General features: G+C 40.8%; 1 protein-coding gene across 2 annotated transcripts in view; it reads left to right on the top strand.

Moving 5' to 3' along the window:
- Positions 1-22,682, top strand: part of DAAM1 (dishevelled associated activator of morphogenesis 1) — a 229,885-nt gene that overhangs the window by 180,570 nt on the left and 26,633 nt on the right. The window contains exons 16-18 of one of the 2 annotated variants that reach the window (XM_006864598.1): positions 7,510-7,539; positions 8,658-8,764; positions 19,083-19,167. In XM_006864598.1, coding sequence (XP_006864660.1) covers positions 7,510-7,539; positions 8,658-8,764; positions 19,083-19,167 — 222 coding nt within the window. The remainder of the gene's footprint in view (positions 1-7,509; positions 7,540-8,657; positions 8,765-19,082; positions 19,168-22,682) is intronic. The other variant, XM_006864597.1, reaches the window with a different exon arrangement.

Genomic DNA, 22,682 nt, shown 5'->3' with positions numbered 1-22,682 from the left:
AGATAGGCAGAGGCTGGGGAAGAAACAAAAGCTTAGTTAGGGTCATTTTGTTTTGTTTTTAATGGATTTTGATGATCTCAAATACAGGAGGGTGGATTCTTTAGCCAGAATATTTTCTTCTAACAGAGGATCACTATCAACACTCACGGAAGCAGCAGTTAAACAATCAAGTGATGTACTGCGTTAGGCAAATCTGCTGCACAAGACCTCTTTAAAGTGTTCAAAAGCAAGGATTTTGAGGACTAAGGTGCACCTGACCCAAGCCATGGTATTTTCAGTAGCTTCATATACATGTGAAAATTGAACAATAAATAAGGAAGACCATAGAAGAATTTATGCTTTTGAGTTATGGTGTTGGAGAAGAATATTAACAGTACCATGGACTTCCAGAACAAACAAATCTGTGTTGAAAGAAGTACAGCCAGAATGCTCCTTAGAAGCCAGGATGGCAAGACTTTTGTCTCTCATACTTTAAACATATCAAGAAGGACCAGTCCCTGGAGAAGGAGTGGAGGGTTAGCAAAAAAAAAAGAGGAAGACTTCCAACAGGATGGATTGACGCAGTGGCCGTAGCAATGGGCTTTAGTCTAACGATTATAGTAAGGATGGGACAGGACTGGGCAGTATTTTATTTGTTGTGCATAGGGCCACTATGAATCAGAACCAATTTGATGGCACCTAACTGGAGTCCTGGTGTGGCGCTGAGGGTTCACTGGACTGCAAAGTCAGTTTGAACCACAAGGTTGGTGGTTCAAGCTCACCAGTGGGTCCTCAGAAACCCTATACAGGGTCACTATGGGTCAGAAAAGACTCAACGGCACTTAATAACAACAACAGCACAATGCCAAGAGGGGAAAAACTTCTTTGCAACACCTTTAGTGCTATTTTAATAAATATTTTATATATATATATATATATATATATATATATATATATAAACCTGCCATGGGAACATAGATACTGACACAGGCATCCTTCCGGGGTCTCACGGAAGGATAAAGGCCAACTTATGCAGTGTTGCACATACCAAATAAAGGAGCACAATGAAAAAGAAGAGAAAATGGCCACAAGGTACCTCCTCTGCCCACTGTCCCAAGAGGGTTTTCCCTCAGTGTAGCAGTGAGTCTCAGGATATCATTAACAAATTCCACGGTAGAGAAAAAGAGCCTTTGGATCTGATTACATATCCTATTGGTTTCCCACTTCAGTTTCAATTAGTAATACTGGTCCATTCTGGTTGCGTAAAATGGAGACTGGAGTCCATTTTTGGTGCTGTAGGGTAGGCATTGGACTGCTAACCACAAGGTTGGCAGAACCGACACGATGGCACTTAACAACAGCAACAACAAAATGGAGGTTTGGGAACTTAGAGAAGTAAATTAAAGGAAGAGAAAGCAGCAGTTATTCCTAACTATGTACTTCAAGTCTGGGCATGTGGGTTGAATTTATTATGAAGGCAGGTGGTTGAAAGACCCAAGTTTACAAGATTCATAATTAACTGGCTTTCAGCAGAAGGTGCAGAAGGATGCTGCCAAAATGCTCTGGGACAAATATGTGGACAGTCCTCAAGAGCTCTGGGAGGAAGGGTTGCATAAAGCTTAGCAATTGGCCAATTGTCTCCTAGCAACTGATCACTGTTTAAGTAATCAGTAGTCATCCCAGTCGGGATAGAGCAGAACATTCCAGTTGTACTTAACACTAAGTGGACTTGTAAGTAAAAATCACTTCTGCCCATATTTTCAATAGCACTTCTTGAGGAGAAATTTCTACACACCTCCTTAGCTTGTAATGCAAATAGGTCTCAGTTCCTGATGCAAGCATTTGAGGGGAGATGTTTTTGAACCGTGAATATGTTTCCCATTTTATTGCATTAACTTAGTGCTGAAGAGTTGAAAATAGGAAGTTGCAGACCATCTAGTAAGATGGTGTGGGGCGGAATGAAAGAAACAGGTGTCAGTCACCGAACATCCCCAAGTCTGATGACTAATGGCAGCATCTTTTATTTCTGTCTTGAAATACATTGTATAATTGTCATCACACTGGAACTGCTCTCTTTTCCGTTCCCAAATGAATAGTAGGAACCTATTTTTTCCCCATGGTGTCTCCTTTTCCCATCTTCCAGAATTATGAAGCCCAGTTCGTCAGCTAGTTATTGAGCCAGGTAAATTCCTCAGTGAAACAGAGAAACCCATGAATAACATTACCTTTCATGCATGCAGCGGGAACCCTGCACTGATTTTGAAAAAAAAATCTCAGCAACTATCAGATTAGTATCATAGTATCGTTTTTTGTGAGCAGCTAAAGAATGATGCCTAGGGAACATATATTGTTATTGTTGTTGTTGAGTGCTGTGGAGTCAGTTCCAACACATAGTGAAGACCCTGTATAGGGTTTTCGAGGAGCGACTAGTAAGCTTGAACCACCAACCAACTTTGCAATCCAGTGCATTAATCCTCAGCGCCACACCAGGACTCCAGGAAACATATACACACATAAAATATGTTTGGTTGATTTGAGAAAAAAATATAGCTTGAAAGTAAAAATAGACATTTACTCCACACTACTTTGTATTCAAGGTTCTTTAGGAAGGACTTCAAAGATTGCAAATATATTTTAATGTTGCACCAGCCTATAAAGTAACTTATAACCAAAGCAGAGGGGAGAAATCTACAAATAGTCATGATGGGCCAAGAGATGATCATCAATTTCAAGTATCAAGTACCATTGCATTCCTGGAGCTGAGTATGATACTCAGACACTTGCCAATCTCATGGAGCCTAAAATTTTGTTCCCCAAGAGCTCCTGTGCTTACTTTCTTATTTAATCCTTATTTGACACCAGCTCCATGAGGTGAGTATGATCTGATTTTACAGTTGACACAAACATGACTTGGTGTGTTTAGTGTCCCAACCGGTGGCAGAGTCAGCTTTAAAAGTGGCGTAATTCTCAGTTACACGTTGTTGTCACTGGTGCACTGTTTTATTCATTATAAAGGCCAAGCTTTGTAAAGGATTTTCTTTCTTTAACTCTCTAGTTATAAGTACAAGACCACTCCTATTCAGATTTTTTTTCTTTCCCCAGTATGGCTATCAGAGGTGTGCAGAGCTGATTGTGTAAGCTTACGTGCCCATGAAATGGAATTTAATATAGTGTGCAGTCATTCCCCTGCTCAAATTCCCAAAGTTCATTTGAAAGTCAATTCCTTGAATCCCAGAACTTCTTTTTCCATTGAAACTACATTATACATGCCTTCCACTCATAAAAAGACTTACTTTAATATACAGCGTAAGCACATTGTAATACTATTTCAGATACAGTAAAACAATATTTATCTCACATTGTATGTGAAATCTTCATCGTGAGATGTTATAAATTCATTTCTCCCTGTATAAGCATTAATATGTAGTGTTAAAAAGAGGAAAATTGAGCTAAGGGTGATTATTTACATAAAGAGTTCATATCTCTGTAGCAACAAGTTAACAATTTACTATCTGCGTGCTACTTCCTTGCTCTTTGTCTAAGGCTCTCCCTTTGGAAGTCCTGGCGTGGCGCTGTGGACTAATACGTCAGACTGCAAAGTCATTTGAACTGCAAGATCAGTGATTCAAGCTAACCAGCTGCTCCTTGGAAACCCTATACAGGGTCGCTATGGGTTGGAATCGTCTCAGTGGCACTTAAAATCCCTTCTTTAAGGGTTCTGTTTATCAGTACCTAATATAATCTTTCAAATCCTTCCCACTCTGATTTAGAAAACAAAGGAGCCCCAAACTCCTGAAGACTCCACCTCTTCCTGCAAATAAGTAATTTACAAATCATTCTTTGGGGCACATTTGTCTCATTCATTGATAGTTCTGACATTTTATAAGTAGTAAAACTCATTTTTCTTTATTTTGAAACAAGTTATTCTATACATCTAATTTTCACACTGAAAACTTGGTATGACTTGAGATTTTTATTTCAATAAATTTTGATCTTTAGGTATGGCACGTGAAGAGATCTTTGTAAATATGAGGGGGCTTCAAACAGTCTGTGGGAAAAATGGAATGAAAGATAATGGAATTTTTCCACCAGCTTCTGGAAGTTGCCTCATAGTGGGTTTCTGGTTTTTTTCGCCCCTTAGGATCAAAGTGTAAGCTAAGAGGTTATAAAACTGGGCTCCCTGGTAAAAATTAATCAAGTCAAAGTTTCATATTAAATGTTAGTTTATACTTTTTTCTGGGGTCAGACCCCCAGTCTTTATCAGATTTACATATCTTAACTTCCAAAAGATATAGCCATTTATATAAGGGTTGTCATTCATTGTCTATGGAGTAAGGTTATTACTTTATTTATCTATAGGATAATATAACATTTCCTTATATTATGTAACATAATATAAGATAAATAAACTTTATTTATCTATAGTATAATAATAAAACATTTCCGGTCCTGAAAATGCCACTCCCTACTTCCTATTTGTATTCCAAGTCCTAATTCCTTTACCAAAAATCATCTGGAAAATCAGACATCTTGTTGTTGTTGTTAAGTGCCGTTGAATCGGTTCTAACCCATAGTGACCCTGTATAGGGTTTCTGAGGAGCGGCTAGTGAGCTTGAACTGCCAACCTTACAGTTCAAGCCAACTTTGCAGTCCAGAACATTAACACACAGCACCACACCAGGACTCCCTGTTGTTGTTCAGTGCCATTGAGTTGGTTCCGACTCATAGTGACCCTGTATAGGGTTTCTGAGGAGTGGCTAGTGAACTTGAACCACAGACCTTGCAGTCCAAACCGACCTTGCAGTCTAGTGCATTAACCTGCAGCACTACACCAGGACTCTGTTCAGTGGAGCCAACTATAGGCAATTCTACTCTATTTGGTCCTAAACCAATTAGTATTACCTCTAATAGCTGAAGGACTAATTTAAGATTTCGTTAAAAAGCTAGGTTTCGAAGCATCATTATTTTTAACATACCCTACTCCCTGTCTGGTGAAATGCATAGACTTTCTAATTTTATTTACAAGGTGTTGATAAAAAGACCCTGAAAGTAGAGAACTCTAGCAAAGGATTAACCAAATTCTCTCATGAATCTCTCAACACCACCTCTAGAAAGATAAGATACACTACTTAGCTATTGACTATCACACTTACTGAAGTCCTAGTGTGGCGCAGTGGGTTAATGTGCCAGACTACAAAGCCGTTTGAACTGCAAGGTTGGCAGTTCAAGCTCACCAGCTGCTCCTTGGAAACCGTATACAGGGTCGCTGTGGGTCGGGACCGACTCGACAGTACTGAACAACAACAAATCACACTTACAAGGAGCCCTAGTGGGACAGCAGTTAAGCACTTGGTTGCTAACCAAAAGGTTGACACTTTGAACTCACCATCAACTCAACTCACCATCAACTCCATGGGAGAAAAGACCTAGTGACGTGCTTCTGTAAAATTGTTGATTTAGAAGCCGTTGAGTCAGTTCCGACTCATAGTGAACCTATAGAGTAGCCAACCGGTAGGTTTGAACCACAAAACTCTTTTGAAGTAGAATACAACCTAAGAAACCAGATGAGGTTCTGTTCCATTGGACCGCTATGAACCAGAATTGACTCAAAGGCACACAACAATAAACACAGTGTCATGCTATGGTTGCTGTTGGCTACAAATAGAGGATCCTGACCAGCTAGCTATTCTTCAACTCAGCTGAAAGTAGAACAAAAGGGAGGAAAAAAATCATCTTAATCATCAGTTTGAAAAGATAATTGTATTATATGATAGCTACCAAGTATTGAGATCATGAATGTGTCAGATATTATGCAGAATCCTTCATATGTATTATCATATTTAATCCTCACAGTAATAATCCCTTGTTGACCCCATTTACAGATAGACTAAGCCCAAAGCTATGTACCCTGTAAATAACAATTGCCTGAATCCATATGTAACTAGCTACACTAGAGGGTGTTGTTTAAATGCCATTGAGTCAGTCCCAACTCCAGCAACCAACTGTGTAGGGTTTTCGAGGAGCAGCTGGTAGGTTTCAACTGCCAACCTTTTGGTTATCCTACAGCACCCAAGGTCAGTTTGAATTGCAGGGTCAGTGGTTCAGTCTCACCAGCTGCTCCTATACAGGGTCTCTATGAGTTGGAACCGACTCAATGGCACTTAACGACAACAACAGGGAATTCTGGTGTGGCGCTGTGGGTTAATGTGCTAGGCTGCAAAGTCAGCTTGAAGTGCAAGGTTGGCAGGATATAAACTCAACTAGCAGTTGTCTCTTTAAGTACAAGAAGTAGGCTAAAATCACCTCATGGAGTTCATATCAGCCAGGTAAGGTCTTTTGTGTTCCTTGAAAGGGAACATTTTTTTTTTTTTTTTTTTAATATAAAAGTGGGTAGTATTCTAAGGAGCTTTGGAATAGTAGAAAACTTGATGGTTATAACCAGGGATAAAGGAAAACTGACATCAGAGGGGAAGAAAAATTTCTTTTGGCCATCAATTGATTTTTAAGTGCCATTCTAGAAAAGTAATCCTTCCTTGTGTGGGTGAAATCAAGAGGAAGACACATTTTTGTTTCCCAGTAGAAGAGTTATGTGAAATGGCTCATCTGTGTACAGTTGGCCTTGGTAGTGCTGTCCAGATCAATGAGACCTTCAGGAATCTGCTGAGCAGAATGCTGTTTGTGCAAGCTTTTGGCCCAAAAGCCCAGGGTGTGTTTTGCATACTGAAGCTTTACTCATTCCAGCATTGCAAAAACAGGAACAGCAGCTGTAACGTTCTCATCACAGGTCAATACCTTTTTCTCTTTGTGTTTTCTTCACTGCATGTCTTTCCTATGAACCATTCCATAAGAGGCTATTGACCTGGTCATCCTTGATCGGCCCTGAGATAGTCGGGACAGGCCTACCAATGCCTCCACACCACATGAACCACTCGTTGTCTCTTAATTTTGAGTTCTGCCGTCTTCCTCATGCCTACCTACTGCACCCATATGACCCTCTGGAGGTACTGAGGGTTAATATGAGGGGACTTCAAAAAGTTTATGAAACAAATTATCTTTTGATTCCACCTTTCCATGAACTTTCTGAAGCTCCCTCGTATTACTGACCTAGCTTTTGTTTTTTTCTTTATCCTTCCTTATGATGTAGGAAGACAGGACATTATTTGCACCCCACTCCCAAAAAAAGGCATGTTTTGCTGGTAGTGCAGGCTCTGGGAGTCGTTTCCCCGAAATGATTGAATCAGTTGATATTTTCCTACATCAAGTAAAACTTCCATGTTGAGTAAATGGAACCCATTTGTTCATTTCTCAGCTTGGAACTTTCTGAAGTTGATTTCTTTTCTGAATTGATTTGCTTCCAACTAGACGGTCTCATTCTTCATCAACTCTGATGGTATTTCTACAGGCATAAACCATCCCTTCCCCTAGATCACTGAACTTCTTGACTGCTCTGACTTTCCCCTATTTTGTGGCTGTGATTTCTGAACTGCATGTGTCTGATTTACCTTTTCCATGCTTCTGCCATGCCTATAGGATTTCTTTGTGAACAGTAACACCAAGCAGGTAAGTGAGCTACTGCCTAAACCTTGGGTAACATAACTCCTTGGCTCACAATAAGCTTGCAATCTTTTGATGATCCCATTTGTTTTCAGACAGCATAATGCAACGCTTAGGTAATTTCACATTGGCTTTTTCGCCACTCTTAACTGAGTATCTAGAGAGGTATACCTGAAATCTCAGCATGACAAGAGGCAGTTGAAACTTGATCACATGGTTCCTCTTATAATAATGCCCATATTATCTTGCTTCCTAAACATTCCAGAGCTCTTTAGTTGCCTTACATTTTTAAAATGTCATGATCCATTTTCCAGTTGATCCTGACCTCTGATAAAATCAGATTTGATAATATACCAATAAATAACTACACCAAGTTAGTCTGTGTTTTGTCCTTTGAACTTTTGTTTATTATTATCAATACCTCTGATGCTCAGTTTACTCAAACAGTATTTCACATGTAATTGTTTTCTGCCTAGTCCGCCATAAATCATGATTGGCCTTCACTATTTTCTGTACAGCAGCGGAGTATGCAGCATACATTCTGTTGTCAATTGAAGTAATTGAACTAATGCCTTGTACTGCCCCCCCTCCCTCTTGCCCATCAAGCTCCAGGGTAATGAAAGGTACCATCTGGGCTTGGGGGCCTCATGCTGTACTTGAAGATGTTTGGAGGTTTCATTGTTCAGTTTTTTGAGTGCTTAGTATACAAATGGTTCTAGGGTGAATGGGCCCTACAAATGGCAGAAACAGCAATGGCCAGCCTCAGCTGAGCTTGATTTATAGTGACAGTTCTTCTGTCAGCTTTCCATAGGGGATCTGGGGGACAAAAGGAGAGGTACCACTTACTGATAATTTATGCACATTTAGCATCTTCAAATTGAAGACACTTTGTACTTGCAAACAATGCTTTTCAAATGTGGGTGGTCAGCTTTTCTTATTATTTGCCTTTGCCAACTAGAGGTTAGCCTTTGTTTCCATTCTCTCATCTCCCCGTCCTTCCCACCTCATCATCTCAGCTTTGCCTCAGTGGTGTGTTTGTGTGTGTGTGAGTGCATATGCAGTAAGTGTGTGTCAGAAGTCTGAATGTCACTGACTTTGATGGATTTCTTTTGTGCTCTTTATAGAAAGAAGCAGATGCCATTGATGACACACTGAGTTCCAAATTTAAAGTCAAAGAGCTTTCAGTGATTGATGGTCGGAGAGCTCAGAATTGCAACATCCTTCTATCGAGGTATTGTTAATGTTGGATAAACGTTCTAGTAATAGCACCAATGGTTTTCTGTTATGTAACTCAAAACCATGTTTGTGTTTTTTTGTTTTTTTAACTTGTACTTTGCTGAGCTACATTTCTTTGAGTTCTGTACTGTTTGAGGTGAGAATTCTTATGCTTACTTTTCCCGGTGGAATATTACAGAGCGATGGCTACTGTCTTAGAGTTTAATTTCCACAGGTTTCTAAATTTAAAACTCAGAGCATCCTAAATTGATCCTTTCCACCTACCCCCAGCACGAAAGCCTATAAAATGGACTTTGTTGTTGTTATGTTATTGTTATGTGCTGTCGAGTCAATTCCGACCCATAACGACCCTGTACAGGGTTTCTGAGGCTGTAAATCTTTACGGGAGCAGAAAGCCTCATCTTTCTCCCACAGAACAGCTAGTAGTTTCAAACTGCTGACCTTAAGGTTCACAGTCCGATTCAAAAACCACTTTGCTACCAGAGCTACTTAAAATGGACTTTACTAACTTGAAATTGAAAGCATTTTACTTTCGTTTATATTTTATTGGCTTTAGAGATATTCCGATCATTCACATTACACTGTCAGGATCAAGGATGAGGGCTTTTTGTTTTATTTTACTTTCTACTGTTGCCTTTTGATACTTAAAGGTTACATGATTGCGTGATCCTTTTTGAACATTTTTAAAGGTAAAAGCTAAATAAATCTTAAACCTCAATGAAATGCTAATTTATACAGTCTAGTGCTATTCAAAAATCTTTCTCAATTACTGAACCATCACAACCTTGGAACTTGAAAAGAAGAAAGGAAATTTGGGGACCTGGAATCTGATTGCAGCTTCAGGCAATGTGTTGGGTTGTCCCATGTTTCAAGTAATTTTTCTGTCTAGTCTTCTTCTTTTCTCTAAAACGAACTTTCATATTGGGCAAAGATACCCAGTGCTTACGAGGGGAATGAAAAGAACCCTGAGCTTTGCAGCTGTAAAGATAAGTCATACTAGTTAGATTCTAGAAAGAATGTTGCCATATACATCATGGATGGAGAACTGCTGATGAGGGCAGAGGGAACTTCCCTCAGGAGGCAAGGGCTTGTCAGTGGGTGGGGGTTTCCGGCACTCTGGATCAGCCTTTGCCTAACACTTATAAATGTCCCTCTCTATTCTTATAAACTCTTCCCTCCCTCTCTCCCTCTTACATGAATGATGGCTGCTTGTAAAATAAATACAACCGAAAGTCAAAAAAAAAAAAAAAAGAAAAAGAAAGGTGTCTCTGTCAAGGGAAGGAAAGAGGCAAAGTCCTTGGTTTATAGATGATCTTAGAGTTAAAAAAATAATAATAATTAACACATAGAAGTGCAGCTTGGTTTTCAGTATGGAAGCTTGATGGTTATACAGATATATATTGCTTTAGGAAGCAAACATTTCTTCTAGTGAAAGAAAAATTGAAGCTTAGTGAGATCACCAAATTTTAATACAACTGTTAAGGTAATATGACCATCCTGTTCCCAGTTGAGTTCTGCCTCTGGATGGACAGTACATATGGGGCCAGGACCTAGATTTATTCCCACTTTGGCTCAATGAAGACATAGTTAGACAAAACATCAGTCTATCTTAGGAAGGTACCATTGAAAATATTTTAAAGGTCTATTTTTTTTTTCTCTCTCTCTCCTATTGTGTATGCAAATTACTTTGGTGCCTTTTTATATTAAAAAAATCCATACTTAATAATGAAATAAAAGGATAATTTTAGTCCTAGACTTTCTCCCTTTTAGCCTGACCATACATTTTGTACTTTTGCTGTCCACATGAATATTTTCAAACAACTTGACAAAGGAATCTATCTCTCGGAACCTAAATAGCATTTCTATGCCTGTAGGAATGAAAAACCGCGACCTACTTTCTCACAGACATATTCTCAGTTGTAGGTGCCAACCGGGAATAATTACACTAGTTATAGATAAGCTTACAACTCTCTCTGGCAAATTTCCCATCCCATTCTGGAAGGAATTATTTCATATTTGTGATATCTAATTCCCTCGTTCCCTCAAAAGTGTCAGAGTGTGAAGAGACAAAGAACGTGAACGTATCTAAACTCTCTCTAGCAGACACCTTTCAGAGCTGCCTCATATCTGGTAGGTTATCAATTAGAATCCAATTTAATGAGTAAGTGTTACTACATGAGCACAATGAATAGACTCTGTGTGTGTAACAAAGGAATTTGGAGTCCCACTTGACCTTACAGAAATTGGGCTTCACTGATCGGGGTCTAAAAACATCTCTCTCCCTGAGGGTAAAGTATCTACCACACATGGTTTTCTGGTCAGTGATGTGTGTAACAGCACACAGCTGATACACACACTCTGGAAATGGCAAAGCAAATAAAGCAGTTTTAAGTATAATTTGTTATTTATTTTTTTAACCAGTCAGTAGTTTATCGATCTTTCTTTCTCCCCCTTTCCATCTTGCCTACCCATAAATGAAGCTAGGATCTTAACGGAGGTGGTGGCTGTGGAGTCAGTTCTGACTCATAGCAACCTGCATAGCATTTCTGAGGCTGTAATCTTTATGGAAGCAGAAAGCCTCTTCTTTCTCCCGCCGAGTAGCTGGGAGATTCAAACTGATGACCTTGAGGTTAGGTGTCTAATTCGTAACCCACTATGCTACCAGAGCTCCTTTAATGGAGGAGAGGGTAGAATTCATAAGGAAGTATGTTTGGAACTTTTTCTTAGACAAATCACCACTGTGGACGTTTGTTGATTTTGTTTTTCTTACCTAGCACTATGTTGGGTGTAATACCCATTCCTGTCAACTCAATTCTAACTCACAGAAATCTATAGTGAGTAGAACTGCTTCCTAGGGTTGCCAGGGTGGTAACTCTTTACAGAAACTGACCAGCACATCTTTTTCATGAGGAGTGTCTGGTGGGGTCTTCAAGTGGTCTTCCCAGATGGAGACTGGGGAGCATTTCAAAGTGAGAGAATGGCCCAAACAGAGAGGAGGCTTTGAAGGCAGAGGGGAAGGAGTTTCAAACAGGGTGTGCCCCAGCAACACAGAAAGGCAGGGGAAGGGAGTAGTTGACAGAGATCCTGTGATTGCAGCAAAAACTTATCTACTGCTATTAAGAGATGAAATGTGTTAGATGGGACTAGGTAGGAGAGCCTAAGTCTTTGCCCAGTGCCTTTATAAGTACAGCCCGAGATTAAAGTCATAACCTTCTCTTCTATACAATGGAAATAGAAAAGTAGTAAGTCACCGTACAGAGTACCTGCATGGGATGGCTGCTGCATTAATGGCAGCCCATATTTTCAGACTCATTGCGAATTGGGTTAGGACTCAGTGCACTTGGTTCAGGAGAACCATATTTGCTTTTAATAGGGTTTTAAGATTGTTTTCTCAGGGGTCTGCAGAAAGTGTCAAAATTTGGAGGCAAGGGCAACCATCAGATCGAAAGTTCTTTCTGTTGCCCACAAGAGACTTGTTGAGACACAGAACAGAAATATGAAGAAACCCTCAGCTGGACTTGGTGGGGGATTTTCAGCATATGGACAATGAATAGGAATGTTTCAAATATGATGTCAAGATTTCCTTCCTGTCTACAGTTTGTTCTTTCCTACTTATTTCATTCCGAAAGAACGGCAAACTTCTCTATTTCTTATCTTGCTAACTTGGAATGTATTTCCCAGCAATGCAATCATTGCACTAAATTCGTCTACAGGTAAAGCCTTGTGGCATATCCCAAGGAGTGCATTTTAGGAAGTGCATGTGGATTGGCATAGTGGTGGCAGCAGCAATGGGCTCAAGTGTAGAAGCTATTGTGAGGATGTCGCAGGACCAAGTGGTGTTTCATTCTGTTGTACATAAGGTCACTATGGGTCAGAACCGACTCGACGGCACTTAACAACAACAGTATGCGCCTCTGTGTTTGCTTATCTTCCAAAGCTCTTCCTTACCTACATGATACAAAAGTTAACAGTACGTTTGGTCAAGGGTGCCTACCATGTCCTTGTCTGCGGGTGAACAGGTTCTGGGAAGGATCCTGTGCCAGAAATCAAGGCAGGGTTTGAGAAAGCAGGGCCCTTCATATGCCTGCACATGTGGGTGGCCAAGTGTGAGTGTCCAAGTTCACTTGAAGCTCTTGGAAAGGGACTGTTTTCAAGGGTGTAAGTTTGCAGTGGGAGCTCCAGAGTGCCAGGGACCATGCCTTTCACAGAAAGGGAAGAGTAGAGTGGGTACCCATACCTTAGAATGGGATAGCTAGAAACAACCATTCCAGCCACAGCAGCCCTTCTGCATGTACATATATGACATTCGAGCAATTTAAAATTTATTTTATTTTCTAAAACAGACCTCTCTTCTCCCCAAATGCCTCCCTCTTAAAAAAAAAAAACACAAAATATATATAGTTGTTGTTAACTACTGTGGAGTAGGTTCCAACTCATAGTGACCCTGCACAGGGTTTCATATATATATATATATATATATATACACACACACACACACACACACACACATATATATATATATATACAGAAACAGAGAGAAACTTGGAAGTAGGTTTTTGTTGCAAAACAAATCTATTTGAACTGCAATTTTACAAAATGTTGCGCTATTGTTTTTTTCCAGATGCTCATTTAACATGGCAGCCTGGGTGTAGTAAACCATAGAAAGCTCCTTTAAAGTAGGGGGATTTGGCTTAAATCTACTGAAGCAGAGCTAAGACCAAATGGTAATCTAGCCATCCATCCTTAACGCCTTTTAATTATGCCTGGATGTTCCTATTCTCCTGGCAAATGTTTGAAATAGTTGCTTAGAGCAAGATAGAGTTAAATACTATATACGGCTGGTTTGTTTCCTGCCTTTTAAAGAAGCAGTGTCTCAAAAGTTACCACGCTCTACCACATCAGAACACTGCCAAGCTTTAAAAGCAATTAAGATGTTAGAACTGGTAGGGTCCTTAAATTACAGAGATTAGAGTCTCATTCTGCAGTTGACAGGTGATACTCAGAACTCGTCAACCTATAGAACACTGACCCCCACCTCCAGAGGGCAGCAAATCCTTCTCCCCTTTCCTGGAAGGTATGGTTTCTTTGTCTGATCCAACTGGGCACGCGTGAGGCGGCATGTTGACAGGTAGATTTTCTTAAGTACCATCCATTAAAGTCTCGAGTCTCTTCATGGGCCACATTAAGAGAAACCAAAATTGTTATGAATTAGAGCTAGTGTTTAGTCCAGACAGCCTCTGGGGGTTGAGGAGCATAAATATATACAATTTCAAAAGCTTGAAGCTCTGCCCTCCATATGGGGAGCTAATGAAATGCAAATCTGATACTTCAAGTATTGTTCTCACCATGATTTTCAACTCCTTTTCCCCTAAATGCAAAACAGAAGGGCTTAACAGAGCTGCTGCACCGTAAAATGGTTTCTTAAACTCAGTGTGAAAAGGACACAGAACTAATTTATTTATTTTTCTTCTGAGCAGAGCACTTTTCGGGGCTGATTATAGATGTCTCCACAACCATTTGGTTTTCATTAATGGCCGTTTAAACCTTCCCTGCATTATCCTTCCTTGGCCTTTCTTGGTCACACCATGGTTTGCACTTAAATGAGCTCCAGAGCCTTTGAAAATCCAGTTGCTTAGGTTAATGCTGAATCATGGTGGCCCTATGTGTGTGCCATAGGTTTCCAGTGGCTCATTTTCTAGAAGCAGAGTGCTCAAAGCCTTTCTTCTGAGGTGCCTCTGGGTGGACTCGAACCTCCAAACTATGGTATAGCCATCAAGCACACATCCATTTACACCACTGAAGGACATTTAAAGAGCCTTTGTAGGGTGCTTTGGTAGCATAGTGGTCCCGAGTTGGGCTGCTAACCTCAAGGTCAGCAGTTCGAAACTACCAGTGGTTCCACAGGAGAAAGGTGAGGCTTTCTGCTCCCATAAAGATTTACAGCCTGGAAAACCCTATGCAGGGATGCTATGAGTCGGAACCGACTCCATGGCACACTACCACCACCCCCCACTACCAAAGAGCCTTTGTTGTTGTTGTTAAGTGCTGTGGAATCGGTTCTGACATTTAGTGACCCTGTATAAGGTTTCTGAGGAACGACTGGTGAGTTTTGAACCTCTAACCTTGTAGTTAGTAGTCCTGTTTATCCTGCAGCATAAAACAGGACTCCCAAGAGCTGTTTGGTTGTGGTTGTTGTTGTTAGGTGCCATTGACTCAGCACCAACTCATAGCAACCCTAGGCACAACAGAATGAAATTCAGTCTCCCAATTGTTGCTAAGCCTGACCACGTTGGTGTCGACACTGTGCTAATCCATCTTGTTGGGGCTCTTCCTCCTTTTCTCTGACCCTCCACTTTACCAAACATGATCTTCTTCTCCAGGGGCTGGAGTATAAGAAATGAAGTCTGGCTGTCCTGGCTTCCAAGAAGCACTCTGGCTATACTTCTTCCAACACAGATTGGTTTGTTCTTTTGGAAGTCCATGGTACTTTTAATATTCTCCTCCAAAACCATAACTCAAGTGCATCAATTCTTCTAAGGTCTTCCTTATTCACTGTCCAACTTTCACATGCATATGAGGTTATTGAGCATACCATGGCTTGGATCAGGCATACCCTAGTCCTCAAACACATCTTGGCACTTGACCACTTTAAAGAGGTGTTGTGTAGCAGATTTGCCTAATGCAATACATCATTTCTTGACTACAGTTTCCATGAGTGTTGATGGTTGATCCAAGCAAAATTAAGTCTTTGGCAACTTCAGTCTCTTCCCCGTTTATATGGATGTTGAAATTTAGCCCATGCCCTAAGACCTTGATTCTCTGATACAGCTTACCCTCCTGTTGTCCTTTACTCCGCAGCCCCGGTGGTATAATGGTTTACTTCTCAGCTGCTGACTCAAAAGTTGGCTGTTTGAACCCCCTGAGCCACTCCTCGGGAGAAGGATGTGGCGGTCTGCGTTCTTAAAAATTGCAGCCTTGCAAACCCTAGGAGGTATTCTACTCTGTCCCACAGGGTCACTGTGAGTTGGAACCGATTAAACAGCAATGTGTTTTTATTTTTAGTTACTTTATGTATGTCAACTTAGCACAGTTGTTTTCTATCATGATGTTGTGGTGAGCATGTTCATGAGGATTGTCCCAGGAATGACCACAAACAAGCTAAAGTCTGCTCGGACCCATGGTTGCTATGCAGCCTTGGAGTTACAGTAGGAGGGGTGGCAGAGTGGGTCTTATTTTTAATCTGGGCAATTTGGCATTTGGTCTAGAAGCTGTGTTTATATTTTAAAACATGAAATAGAAAAGAATGGCTTGAGTACCCTGTGTACAACAAGACCCCCCAATTTGTTTCTGCCCTTTCTTACTCATTGGTACATGAAACAACATTCAGTTTCAGTAGTTGGGTGGATGGTAAGTCACATCAAAATCTAGAGGAAAGGATAAGCCACAAGTATGTTTCTACATTAGGGTATGGCTGGTCCTTGCCACCTCGTGGTTCTTTTCTCCTTCTGGGACCTTTTGCCCTGCTCCCCCCTCTCCCATACACTTATTTTCACCCCAACTTTCCCCCAACATCCCCTACACACATGTACTCATTTGACCCTCTTGTTCATCGGTGGGTGAGCGTGTGCTTTACAACACATTGTTTCAGCTTGTCATTTGATTCTCTCAAAGATTATAAACACCTTCAAAATAAGGGCTACGTCTTTCCTTTTTTTTTTTTAAACTACTCCCTGGGCCTAATAGGTGTTGTAGGCAGAGCTAAAACACAGTAAAATATGAGAGTGCTTTAGGACACATTCGTAATGACCATATTATAAGCTCGCTTTAAGGACCAGATGACTGTACCTTCATAATTAAGGTTATAAAAGTACAGCTGCTTTTTAATTCCCCCCCCCGCCGCTGTAGAAAAAAAAAAATCGACCTTGTAGAAAAAACTCAGCTGCCATCACGACAGTTTTGACTCCTGGTGACTATGTGTGTGTCAGGGTAGAGCTAACATTCCATAGGGTTCTCAGTAACGAATTTTTCAGAAGTAAATTGCTAGACCTTTCTTCTAAGGTACTGTGTGAACGCAAACCTGCAACCTTTTAGTTAGCAGCCTAACATATTAACTTACCATGTTGTTTACCGCCGTCAAGTCACTTCCGACCCATAGTGACCCTGTATAGGGTTTCCAAGGAGTGGCTGGTGAGTTTGAACTGCTGACTTTGCAGTTCAAACCAACTTTGCAGTCCAGCATATTAATCCACAGTGCCACACCAGGACTCCATACCTAGCCTGCCCCTAGTTTATTGCGATCTCTCTCCATGGCTAAAGGAGAGCTGGTGTGGTGCTGTAGGATAAGCACTGGACTGCTAATCACAAAGTCGGCTGTTCAAATCTACCAATTGTTCTGTGGGAGAAAGGTGAGGCTTTCTGCTTCCATAAAGATTTACCGCCTGGAAAACCCTACAGGGTTGCTATAAGTAGGAATTAACTCGATGAAATTGAGTTTGGTTATTGGTTTTGTGTAGCTAAGCCCTTTACACACATTGCTTCAATTACTCCTCATCAAAATTCCTTTTTTGTTTTCCTCTAATGTAGTTGTTCTTATCCCTGTCTTACAGATAAGGAAACTGAAGCTTAATAAATGCGTTTTCCAAGGGTCACACTGGCCCCTGCCTGTCTGCTGCTCAGACCCCTACCTTCAAGTGTTTTATCTATGATATGTGTGCATTTTGCTCTGTATTTTCTATATTTATTTGTGTACTTTTCTATTTCTCTTCTTAAATGTGAGCCTTCTTGAAAAGCAAAGAATAGAAGAACAAACCAAGTGACATTAATGTGTCACAGATTCAAGCTCTCCAGATGCTCCTTGGAAATACTATACAGGGTCGCGATGGGTCAGAACCAACTCAACAGCATTTAACAACAATAGCAACATAAGGACATAGGATTTTAAGGGAAGTATGGAGTGCTGATGTGGCGCTGTGGGTTAATGCACCAGATTGCAAAGCCGTTTGAACTGCAAGGTTGGCAGTTCAAGCTCACCAGCTGCTCCTTGGAAACCCTATATAGGGTCGCTATGGGTCGGAACCAACTTGATGGCACTTAACAACAACAATGTGTCTAATGCTTACAACTGAAACAAAGGAATGATTTTATTGTCACAGCTAAAACCCAAATTAAGACTTTTTTTGCCCTGATTAAAACATTGGTGGCATTTAATAAACATACATTTTTACAAGTATGTTTCATTTCATAACTCTTAGATTTTGTGCATTGTTACCCTGATATTGGTGGTGGTGAGTATGTGCCATGGAGTCGGTTCCGACTCATAGCGACCCTGTACAGGGTTTCTGAGGCTGTAAATCTTTACGGGAACAGAAAGCCTATATAAATCTCTAAATGTATTGATGAATCCTTTGTGTAAGGTAGACAGAGAAACACAAAACAGATTTGTGTTTTTGCTTCAGTTCTTCCTTGTGTGATATTCATTGTTGTTGTTAAGTGCTGTAGAATTGGTTCCGACTCATAGCGACCGTGTAGAGGGTTTACGAGGAACAGCTGATGAGTTTGAACAGCTGACTTTGCAGATCAAACTGACCTTGAGGTCGAGCGCTTATCCTCCGGCACCACACCAGGACTCCTGAAATAGTCACGAAGAAAGCATTATTCATGAAGAGTGGGACACTGGCAGGCAAAGGTCTTTGGTTCATGTTAGGTCTTGTTGTAGTCATGTTTGAACTTGAACAAAAAAATCACTTAGCTATTCTGAGCCTGAGTTTCTTCATTGGTTAAAAACATGAACCTCACTAGTATTTTAAGGTTTAAGTGAAATAATATATATGTAAAACACATATGTTTTATTTTGTACATTAACTATATTATTCAACGTATAACATTTTAACATATAACCTCAAGATCCCTTTTTAATTTGATAGGAAACTTGAAACACTCCTGATACATAATCAAGTTTGGAATTAAATTCTCCCCCTCTCGCCTGCAATTCTTGGATACTGTCAATAAAAGAAAATGATTTGTGTTTTTCCTATTGCTAATCACTCAGTCCCTTATTTAAGGAAACGAAACGTTAGAACATAAAAGCTTTGTTCTCCTGTGTCAGCCAAGTATTACAAAGCCCCGAAAGAATGGTAAAGCAGTTTCAAAACACTATTTTGAGGTGCAATATTGTCAGGAAATAAGCTTTCACTGAGAGATTTTGAGAAAAACTACTTGGGAAACCAGTAGCTGGAACAGCGAAAAGAATGACCTTGTATTAATTTTTAATTACTCAAGTGAATATTGTTCACAACAAAATATTCTATCTCCAGGTTAAAACTATCCAATGATGAGATCAAACGGGCAATTCTAACGATGGATGAGCAGGAAGATCTGCCCAAGGACATGTTGGAACAGGTAAGCTACCAGATATATCCCAGAGCAAATATGCCAACTGACTTTATTCCACAAGGAGTGGGCTTTTTGAGACAATGTGATTTTTGCTGGTAGACAATTTCTTCATCTCTAAACAGAGGGAGGCTAAACCAAACATCCCATGTGGCTGTACTAGGAGACTTTATGACTTTATACTCTTTTAGCTCCTCAAAAATGAAAAAGAGAGTCATGAATGTATCAAATGCTTGGGGCCCTCAAGCCACAGCTATCATGCATTGTCATTGTTGTTAGGTGCCATGGAGTCGATACCGACTCATGGCGACCCTATGCACAACAGAACAAAACACTGCCTGGTCCTGGGCCAACTTCACAATTGTTGCCACTCTTGAGCCCATTGATCCTGCCATTTTGCCAATCCATCTCACTGGGGGTCTTACTCTTTTTCTCTGACCCTCCACCTTACGAAACATGATATCCTTCTCCAGCAACTGGTTTCTCCTGACAAATTGTCCAAAATATGAGAGATGAAGTCTGGCAATCCTGGCCTCCAATGAGCGCTCTGACAGCATTCTTCCAACACAGATCTGTTGGTTCTTTTGGCAGCCCATGGCACTTTCAATATTCTCCTGCAACACCATAACTCAAGTGCATCAATTCTTCTACGGTCTTCCTTATTCACTGTCCAGCTTTTGCATGCATGTGAGGTTATTGAAAATACCATAGCTTGGGTCAGGTGCACCTTAGTCCTTAAGCTGACATCTTTGCTCTTCAACACTTTAAAAAGTCTTGTGCAGCAGATTTGCCTAATGCAATACGTTGTTTAATTTCTTGACTGCTTCTTCCGTGAATTTTTATAGTTGATCCAAGAAGAATGAAATCCTAGACAACTTCAATCTTTTCTCCATTGATAAAAATATTGTTTATTGGTCCAGGGGTGAGGATTTTTGTTTTCTTGACATTGAGATGCAATCCATACTGAAGGCTGTGGTCTTTGATCTTCATTGTGAGTTAGTAGTAGGAAATCTACATTTCCTGGAATATCTAGAATCTCACTAGTGCTCTAAGATCACAGACTATGCTACATAAACTGATTTACTACTCTGTGCTTAATGCACCAAGAGTGGTGTCTTGGCTCACTATTCTCACAACCACAAAACATCCAGCACTGTCCTCTACATTCAGATCCTCACGTGTGAGATAAGGCACTGTGGACTGTAAAATTCTTGGGGTTAAACCTTGTGTCTATAAGTTGTATTACACCCTGTAGTGTCATAAATGCCAAAAGATCCAAATGCCAAGGCCAGCAAGCAGACAGTTTCACCAGCAGATGGTACTCATGCTTGTCTATGCATATGGCTATTGTTGTATTGTCTGTGGCAAAGTAACAATGCTAAATGCCTCTTCCGGTAGTACTTCTACAGCATGCTCTCTTTACCACTCTGGCTAGGTCATGTGGTGTTCAGCAGTTTGGTTCAGTTTTCCCCCAAATGACCATGTTGTTGAATTTGCAGATATTCTCTCTCTGTCCCTATACCCCTTAGTCCGATTCTGAATTTTTCTATACTTTGAGGTGGGCCTCTTGGAATTCCATAAGACTGCTCTATCTTTCTCTTCCATTGTCCTTGGAACCAAATCCTATTTTAAGTGGTTCAAATCAAGATGTCTGTGTTTGTGAGATCCAGGTTCCTCTTGTCACAAGCAATCATGATTTCTTGCTGAACTTGAGGTTTCATCTGTGGATGTGCTCCGCTCTCATTCACCCACCCACAGCCATCAAATCAATTCTGAGTCACAGCCGCTCTACAGGACAGAGTCGAACTGCTTGTAGGGTTTCTGAAACTGTAGATCTTTACAGAGGTGGATTATCTCATCTTTTTCCCAAGGAGCAGTTTGTGGTTTCCATCTACCAACCTTCTGGTTAGTGGCCCAAATGCTTAACCCACTGTAGTGGTCACTAGACCTCCTTGCTCAGCTCCCAAGAGCAGATTGAAAGGATATCCTCTGCTGCACGGGGCAGAGTGTTTGCTCATCTACATGTATATTTTCCACGGATCTCACTATGCTGAAGGGCTTTAGACCTGAAAAAAGAATGAATGATGTGTTGTGTGCATGTTCACCACACCTCGTTTGGAAGCCTCTCAGTTGGGAGAAGCTTGACACTTAGCAGTGGGAAAAGCTTCCATGTTGTCCTTTAAATTTTTTATTTCGTTTTCAAAATACTTAATGGCTATGTGCAAAGTTCAGATGTCCTGTGTCTGAGTGGTTTAAACCTACACATTGCTCTAGGGTGTTTACAGTTACTTCACACACTCTCCCTTCCCTTGCCGTTTACTACCCAAAGAAGGTCTCTGCCCTGAAAGTGTGGAGTCCCACTGCCCTCCACCCCAGTTCTGGTTCGTAGGTGACCCGCATCCTAGCTGCTGGTGCAGATGTTGCTCATCCAGAGTGAAGAACTGTGCGTGGCGCTGGTTTAGTCCTTAGTTCTTCAGCCCTATGGACAAGGGCCTATGTTTAAATTACACATGATCTGTTTACTGTGAAATTGCATCCAGCAAAATTCCTCCTTGAGGGAAAGGATTTTAAAATCCTGCCAAAAGAGCTTTCAGTGCAAATAGAATGTACTTCAAATAAACATATGTAAGAAAATCGGTCTACTGAAGCAAACTCTTGCCAAGACCTGATCTCTCCTGATAATTCTCTGTGTGTTTCACTCTCTGATCATCTCCCACACTCTTTTCTTTCCCTCCATTTTAATGTTCTTCTTCAGTTTCGTTTCTTCCATACAAGTCTCTTTCCAGACAAATATTAGAGTCAGTATCTCCTTACTCCTACTAGTGGTTTGACTTAGGGCTGCATTCATTCTTTCCTCTCCTGCGCCTTTTGTTGTTGTTGTTGTTGTTATGTGCCATGGAGTTGTTATGTGCCATGGAGTCGATTCCAACTAATAGCGATCCTGTACAGTGTTTCCAAGATTGTAAATCTTTACGAGAGCAGAAAGCCTCATCTTTCTCCCATGGAACAACTGGTAGTTTCGAACTGCTGACCTTGCAGTACACAGCCCAATTCGTAACCACTACGCTACCAGAGCTCCTTCCTGCTCCTTTTAGTTGTTGCTATTTTCTCTGTCTAGGTTCTCGGGTGGTACAAACAGTCTGCCCTCAACTACTAACCCAAAGATTGGTGGTTCAAGTCCACCCATCAGAGGCACAGAAGAAAGGTCTAGTGACCTACTTTTTGTGGGATTATAGCCATCATAAATTGTACTGAGCAGTTCTGCTCTGTTGCACATGGGGTTGTCATGAGTTGGAATGGACTCGATGACATCGGGTTTGGTTTGTTTGGGATTCTGGAGGCGGTTGCCCCTACAAATGAGAGGAACATACTACTCTTGTTTTGAATGCCTACCTTTCTCCTTATTCCCTGGTGATTGCATAGGTCTTCATTCTTCTCTTAAAGCTTCCCACACAATCTTTGCCCTCTCTCTCCTTTAAGAGGACAGAGCCTTTACCACATGCCTTTTGCTGTGTAGTAAGGAA

The sequence above is a fragment of the Chrysochloris asiatica genome, unplaced genomic scaffold (assembly GCF_000296735.1).
Source record: "Chrysochloris asiatica unplaced genomic scaffold, ChrAsi1.0 scaffold00067, whole genome shotgun sequence".
NCBI classification, from domain to species: domain Eukaryota; kingdom Metazoa; phylum Chordata; class Mammalia; order Afrosoricida; family Chrysochloridae; genus Chrysochloris; species Chrysochloris asiatica.
Note: the sequence above shows the minus strand (reverse complement) of the source record. Positions and strands in the feature narration are given on the sequence as shown.